We start from the raw sequence: 7601 nt of genomic DNA, 5'->3' as shown, positions 1-7601 counted from the left end.
TTCTGCCTAAATTTGCTACGCTTTCGAGGCTATTTCTCATCAAAGGAAAATAATTTCCAGCTAAGAGCAAAGGTGAAGTTTCATTTGTGCTAAGATGACAGACTAAGAATTTTTCTATAGTGATAGTTTTATTTAAATTATATACATTATTTAGGTGCTGTCCTAGGAGGCATCACCACCAGCCCCAGAATAGCCAATTCTAAAGATAGATCAGGAACTGAGAGAGAAGAAAACTTTGAATTCAGAGGACATTCTGAAATGAATTTATCATCAGAACTACATCCCTGGTTGGTCCAGTGCTCAGAGAGTCCATGCAATGAACCCACCTAGTGAACTCCTCCCTGTGAATTGATTCAAAATATTCTCCCCTTCTCCTTCCCCCCAGTACCAACTTCAAGTTGCCATTTCTGAAGCTTCAGGGTTTTCCTAGACATCAGTTGCATTGAATGAGTATTTGCACTTTTTACATCTGTCTGCAGCTGAATAATTAGAAGGCAGATTGTATATTGCCATCAAGCTAATCAACTCCCAAAGCTTTGAGCTGTCGTTCAATCTCTTCATCGGATATGGTAGCAGCTTTTGATGTTGATGCAGATGGTAAGCCTCTGGCAGCTGACGGAGCTTTGGCCATCTAGAAGAAGATAGTTTTCTTCAGTTAAAAACAATACATGTTATGACAAGCTGACTTCTAGAGTAAGACTGTAAAATAAAGGCTGCTAGAACAAACTATTTTTAAAAGGGGAAGAAGTACATGAACTGGGTAAAAATAGCCATACCTTTCCAGAGATTTCAATTCCTATCTCATCAAGCACTTGGTTAACAATATCTTGGCTTTCTTCTTCTTCATCGGAAGCATCGAAAATATCATCCAGAGTATCATTAACTTAGAAGAAAGAAAAAAATTAAAAACCCACATTGCATTAAGCAAAAAGGTTACTAAAATAATCTGGTGCCATCTTTCTACCTTCCCAGAATGTAGTAGTAATACCACTGTGTAAGATACCAAGAGAAAGCACCTGTATATTGGAGAGGATTTCTTACCTCTGCCTTCCAAAGACTGCAAGCACAGCCAGAGCAACAGCAACAGGGTGTAAGGCACGACAGCTTTTATAACAATGTTTAATTTCACCAGAATAGTTCAGTTGCTTTATCTCCCCGCCACCAGATTTTAACATTTCTTAAAAACATCTTCTACAGTTCCATAAAAATCCCTTTCCTCTTCCTTGTTTAGGTAAGTTGTGAAATTGTTACTACTCAGCTAATTTCTGAATTGTGACAATGCAGTTCTGCACAGTGGAGAAGAGAAGGCTCTGAGAGACCTTCTAGCGGCCTTCCAGTAGCTGAAGGGGCCTACAGTAAAGCTGGGGAGGGACTTGTGACAATGTCAGGTAGTGATAGAACAAAGGGTGATGGCTTTAAACTGGAAGAGGGGAGATTTAGATGAGATATCAGGAAGAAATTCTTCACTGTGAGGGTGGTGAGACACTGGAACAGGTTGCCCAGAGAAGCTGTGGATTCTGCTTCCTGTAAGTGTTGAAGGCCAGGCTGGATGAGGCTTTGAGCAACCTGGTCTAGTGGAAGGTGTCCCTGCTGCTGGCAGGGGGGTTGGAACTGGATGATCTTTAAGGTCCCTTCCAACCCAAACCAGTCTGTGATTCACATGTTGATCAACACTATAGTTTTGAGTCCATGCTACTTACTATGGCCAAGACAGTGGCAGGGATTAGGATAGGAAGGAGACTGTGCTAGCAACACCAGGATGTTGGGGATTATTTAGCTGACAGTGGACAGATGCAATTGGGAACAAGAAACTTGACACCTTCAAAGAAGTTGCTTAAAATAAAAAATGGAAACAAAATCACCCCATATCACCATGTATGTAAAGCTGAGATTATCAATATCTAATTTTAAGTGTCCAGCCCCAAAATAAAAAGCACATACAGAATTATTGGCTACAGAAAGAACAATTTTTCAAGTCTCCCTATCAGTTAAGCCAATAAGATTCTGAACTGGTCTCAAACTCTCTTCCCTTCCCTTATGTTCTTTCTAGAAGTACGATGGGTGTTTTGCATGAAGATGGGAAGAAACAGATTCTAGATTTAGTATCTAGAGCTACTAAAAAGCCCAAGGCTCAGCCTCCCTGCTCAGATGTGCATTGTTTTGTTTGCTCTTCAATTTTTATGACAGTTTAATTAATTGTAGAAATAAAACTTCAAGCATCAGTATTTCTAGACTGGTTCTACCCTTCCAAGAGCACTTGGGCTCCAGCTAGCTGTTCCCTGCAATGTAGAACTTACTCATTTCTTCAGTCATTTCCATCTTCATGTTTTCTTTCTGGAAATTCTGCATCGTTTGTAGTGTCTTTTGTGGATCCATTTTCTTATTAACTGCTTGCATTGTCTATTAATATTGAAAAAAATCCTTAATCATACAATGAGACACTAGTAAATTACAATCTATACATTAAGAAAGAATAAGACTTTTCTAATAAAAAAACCTCTTCAGTCCAAATTTCACTTTCCTTATCTCTTGATATCCCCTGAGAACTGTAGAAACACAACAGATCGATAGTACAGTCTACATCTATTAAGAAATATTCCTATCTACTACCCTAATAGATATGCTTTTAAATGTATGTGTCTTTCTTGCACCACAATCCTTCTCCTGGCCTTATACTAGGAAAAATCTGCCTGATTTAGATGAAAAGAATGGGATAGTATTTCCTAACTTGCAGGCTATACTCTTTAAAGAGGTAAATGGCTGCAAGTTTTTTATTCAGGAAGGAAAATTTATTTGAACCACTACTATTTGAACAAAAATTAAATTGCAACTGTTTACTTATGTTATTCAATGGAAAAAAAACCTACTTTTCACAGAAAACCAAATATCAAAGTGTTCAGGAAGTTTATATTAGCTGAGGGTCAACCTTTGTAATGGGTAGAAATCTTTCTGTGATGGTGTAACAATATGTCACCTGTTTTACTGTAAGTAGGCAGCACTGCCTTGGCAGGCATTGGTATTTAATACTTTCTTCTTCCTCAGAAGCAACCTACTGTATCTCTCATGGGACACTGAAACCTAAATATAAACATGAGCAATTCAAATGTAAAGTCTAAGCATCTTTGAGAAGATAAAAGAGTTGGTTAATTAAAAAGGATGCTATCAAGCTAGTACAGCTGCTACTGGCTTCGTAGAAGTTCTTCTGCCTTCATGTCTGAGTTTGTTTAAAGTGATAATGTGCTATGTTTCTCATGTCACTTGAATTTCAAAGGCTGTTGTTCATAGGCACGTGATTGGAATTTTAAAAGTTGTTATGGTTTTTTAGAATTCTTTTACAAGAGTTACAGATGGACATCAAAAATATTTGCACTAAACTAATATAGAGTTTATATAGCTTCAGAAAATAAAGGTCAGAGGCATGATTAAAAGAAACAGGTAACTCTTAACTGGACTTTACTATGTCCAAAATTGGGGCCATACATATGTCCTGGTTTTTAGCTGAGACTCAGCTGGTTTCTTTACAGCAGCTGGAACAGTGCTGGGGTTTGGGTTCAGCTGGGATTTGTTATGAAATGCTGAGAACATCCCAGTGTTTGCATTTGTGTCCCTGGCAGTGAAGGACTTTGTGTTCTGTCCGTCTGCAAGCGCAAGATCTCAGGGAGTGAGGAATATTTAAATTAATGAGGTCAATTGGCTTTTGGCTCTGCCAAGGGGCTGTTCCATCTCCTGTCCCCCATGGGCAGGAGATTCATGAGGAGCTCTTCCTCTCTTGCTCTCTCTGGCTTTGGCTCAGGCCCTGGCTCTCCCGGGATTGCGGTTTCGGTTCGGGATTGTGGCTCCTCCGGGATTGTTATCTGGGAACGGGCCGGGCTTGGTTGGCAGGTGGTGAGCAATGGCACTGGGCATCACTCATTTGCATATTTTACTACTATTATTATTTCATTATTATTTTAAGGGGTTTTTAATTTCAATGATAAAATTGTTCTTATCTCACCCTATGAGTCTCCTTACCCTTACCCCCCAATTCTCTCCCCTATCCCCTGGGGATGGGGGGGAGTGAGTGAGCAACTGTGCTTGGCTGCTGGCCCAGTGCAACCACCACAACATGCTAAAAAGCATATAGAAAATACTTTGAAAGCTTTGCATTCATGTATTTGTCTTGCTTGTTGAAGCAATTGATTCTCTGTATTTTTCACTGACGGTTGTATGAGATTAAGAATACTTCAAAAACTAAATACCTTTTTTAGCTTTCTGTGTGATAAGGCAAAATAATCACTTTAAAAGTCACCAAAAAAACTTAACACCTTCCTCTCTAATAATGTTACACAAACTAGTCCACAGAAGTACCTGCTGTGTTCCAGAAAATAGCACTTTTCTGGATTCTGGCTAATTTATTTTTTATATATATATATTTGGTTTTTTTCTACTGACTTAACCTTCATAATTAGTCTAGTGACACTTTGGTTTTGAGACATTTAAGATGTCTCATAGATTAAAATCAAGTCAACCATGCAGTGATTAAAAAGCAAGACAAACTTGTTAACATGTAACACAGTTGTAGGAATACTGAGTAAGCTGTTTAAGTGTTGTACAGTCAGAGGAGGCCCCTCTTTGTGGGTTAGTCATGGAGAATGGAAAGTTTGCTACAGAGTCACAACTTTGCAGCACTGAACTGTTGGTATATCTGCAAGTTTGAAAGATACCTGACAGCAAACCCGTAGCAGTAATTATGTTCTACACTAAGCTGTGCTGCATTACTGTGTTTAAATGGCACGTAACTGGATTTAGTTTGGACTGTGATAAAAGCACAACTTGTCTACAATGATGTGTGCTAATTCGGTTTCCTACACCTCAAGCTGAACAATCCTGCTTGCCAAAAGCAAATTCCCTATTTCTCAAGTTAGGGAAACAGGAGGAAGTTCACAACTAACTCAGATGATGGGGATTTTTCAGACTCTGAGACTCTGTTACAAGATGAGATTTGTGTGAAAACTTAATGCAATACTGTTTCCTTAGAGCAGGGAGAGTGAGAGTGACATAGAATTCCAAATTAGATTTCCTTAGGAATTTAAGATCGGAAGCAATAACCTACTTCTTGCACAAGCCATAAAGCTACTATGACACACTGCCTTGATTTCTAGACAAAGCATGCCCTACTTTTTCCCAGTAAAAATGGCTTGTGACAAGATAGAGGTAAGACACTGTAGGAGCATGGTTTGGGGTTTTTTTTGATGTACTAAAGAGTTATTCCATTGGCATTAAAGAGTTTATTTTTATGCAAACATTTGACAGAGGTTTAGCCCATAAAAATAGGCTTAGTTAGGTGCTCACTGGCTGGATTGACCAGACAAAAATTTCATAATGTAAATCAAATTACATTTCCCTACTGCAGCCTCAACATCATTTCGGGTATTAAGCAGTAAGCTTTATCTCTTCAATTATTTTATATAAAATAACACAACTTTTGCAACTATATGCTGGATTTTAATGTAAGAGAATCTTACTTTTGCTGTAGTTGACATAGCTCCTGCCATCTTCATCTGAGAGTTCATGACCTTTGTTTGAGTTGACATAGAAGTGACTTTAGAGCTAACAGCATATGTTCTATTTTTCTGCTTCCGCAGCTGTACAAGCTGCTTTGCTAGCACTTTACAGGCTTCTTTGTTACCAGTCTTAGCCATTTTCTTTATTTCCAGTTCCTGTTAAAAAAAGTTATGATTAATTCTACTGATTTTTAATTCAAAGAAAGACTATAATTAAGCCTTAACATTAATAATTAAATTCCAGAAGGTAAAGACATTTTAAAGACACTTAAAGTTATATAAAATCTTCCTTGTTTTTTACTAAGGCTGTTTATTAGAATAAATGCAATGCTGTTATGATTTAACCAGACTTAAAAAAACACAACAAAACTGAATTATAGTAGCACACAGTTCCCCAAAAGGCTTCAAATTCTGCATAACAACACACACACTTATATGTGCACATTCAATTCCATATCTGGATAGGGAGTAACACTTCAAAAAAAAAAAAAACCCAACCCCAAAACAAAACACAACCAAAAAGCAAAGAAATTATTATGACCAGGCCATATTTCCAGAGTCAGAATATTTCATACAGAAAAATGCCTTATCTATGAGTAACCTATTAGATCTTACATGTTCAAGGCTTCCAGGAACAACTTCTCTGACCTCTTTTAGTTTATTATTCCCAGCTCTTGGTATTCATGTGGCCTGGTGCCATGAAACAACACCTCAGTAGCTACTGAAACAGTGGCTGGATTTGCTTAGCCTTTCCCACAGTCTGAGCATGTCTTCACGCATCAAACCCCACCATCTGTCACATCAATTTATCCAATTACACTGCCACACAGGTGCACAGAATATTTGATAGCTCACACATGCTAAGTTTTAAATAAATCTTAATTTAGGCAGATAGTTTTACTATTATTAGATAATTTTATGGAAGCTCTATATGAATGAAAATCACCTTATAGGTTATTCATGATACCCTATGGTTTTTCAAGTACTCTCTCCCTCCGGAGTGTCCTGGTAACATATGGTGGCACTGACACTTCTGTTAGTTTTTCCACTATGAGACCACTGATTTAAAAGCCTGTTAGAAAAAACCTCCTAAAGAATAGAGAATGCTAAGAATGGAAGGGTAAGATTAATGTGGTTATTTCATCTAAACACATTGTTTCAGGCTTTTCCTATGTTAAACACTGAGAATTGCTTTTTAGATAGTAAATTTTTTTCCAATACAAATTTAATAACTGAAAAGTCAAAAAGGGGAACACAACTTTTTTTTTAGTGTTCAATTATCATACATTGAGTTGTATCTTTAGCACTTTGCAAGTTTTCTGTTATACTGGGGGAGTGTGTTTGGTTTTAAAGAGTAAAATAAAGTTCCCTGCTCTACTTACCAGTTGTTTTTCCTGTTTTTCAAGTGCTGCTCTGTCTCTGGTTATAGCCCTCTGTGTACCTCTTAACTCTCGATTTTGCTCCTTTATTATATCTGGAAAGAAAATATTTATATTTTATATAAGAAAATATTTTATATTTATATTCCCTAGCTGGGAAAAGTTTTCAATACTACATAAACATCTTAACTGCTAAAGACTGTAGATATGCAGTATGTTTGCCAGCCTCCCTTCATTCAGAATGAACTGTCAGCTATCAAAAAACTGTCAGCATTTCCAATATATGACATATTACCAAAATACAATGCTATGTATGCAACATGATTGTGTTTCAGCAGCATAGGCCATATCCTGTAACAAAAATGCTGTTTTACCTTGTGTGTTTCTTTGCACAGTAGCAAGAGCCTTAATCACACAGTAAGAAGAATTCTATTCTGCAAGTTCAACCTTAACTCAGCAAAAACATATTTAGTGTGAGCCTACAGCTTTGCAACCAGTCAGGTCTAATGGCAACAGATAGATCAGCTGGAGAAACCTCATAGGTGAGACCTCAGAGCAGTTAAGAGTTCACAAATCCACTAAAACAACAAAGGTACTCCTACATCTATGTCCTGGATCTGGCTCTTCTCTGTCCTTACTCTGGTTTGCTGGAGATTGCTCTCTTCCACAAATGTAGCTC

The 7601-nt window shown here is 37.6% G+C and overlaps 1 protein-coding gene across 1 annotated transcript in view; it reads right to left on the bottom strand.

Annotated features, from left to right (window-relative positions):
* Positions 1-236: 236 nt before the first annotated feature.
* CHMP2B (charged multivesicular body protein 2B) overlaps positions 237-7601 on the bottom strand; it is a 9981-nt gene continuing 2616 nt past the window's right edge. The window contains exons 2-6 of the mRNA XM_010169815.1: positions 6926-7017; positions 5505-5699; positions 2298-2400; positions 777-883; positions 237-631 (exon numbers count right to left, since the gene is read on the bottom strand). Coding sequence (XP_010168117.1) covers positions 518-631; positions 777-883; positions 2298-2400; positions 5505-5699; positions 6926-7017 — 611 coding nt within the window. The 3' untranslated portion in view covers positions 237-517. The remainder of the gene's footprint in view (positions 632-776; positions 884-2297; positions 2401-5504; positions 5700-6925; positions 7018-7601) is intronic.

This window comes from Antrostomus carolinensis, unplaced genomic scaffold (assembly GCF_000700745.2).
Source record: "Antrostomus carolinensis isolate BGI_N321 unplaced genomic scaffold, ASM70074v2 scaffold9016, whole genome shotgun sequence".
NCBI classification, from domain to species: Eukaryota; Metazoa; Chordata; class Aves; order Caprimulgiformes; family Caprimulgidae; genus Antrostomus; species Antrostomus carolinensis.
This window is presented reverse-complemented; position numbering and strand designations above follow the sequence as displayed.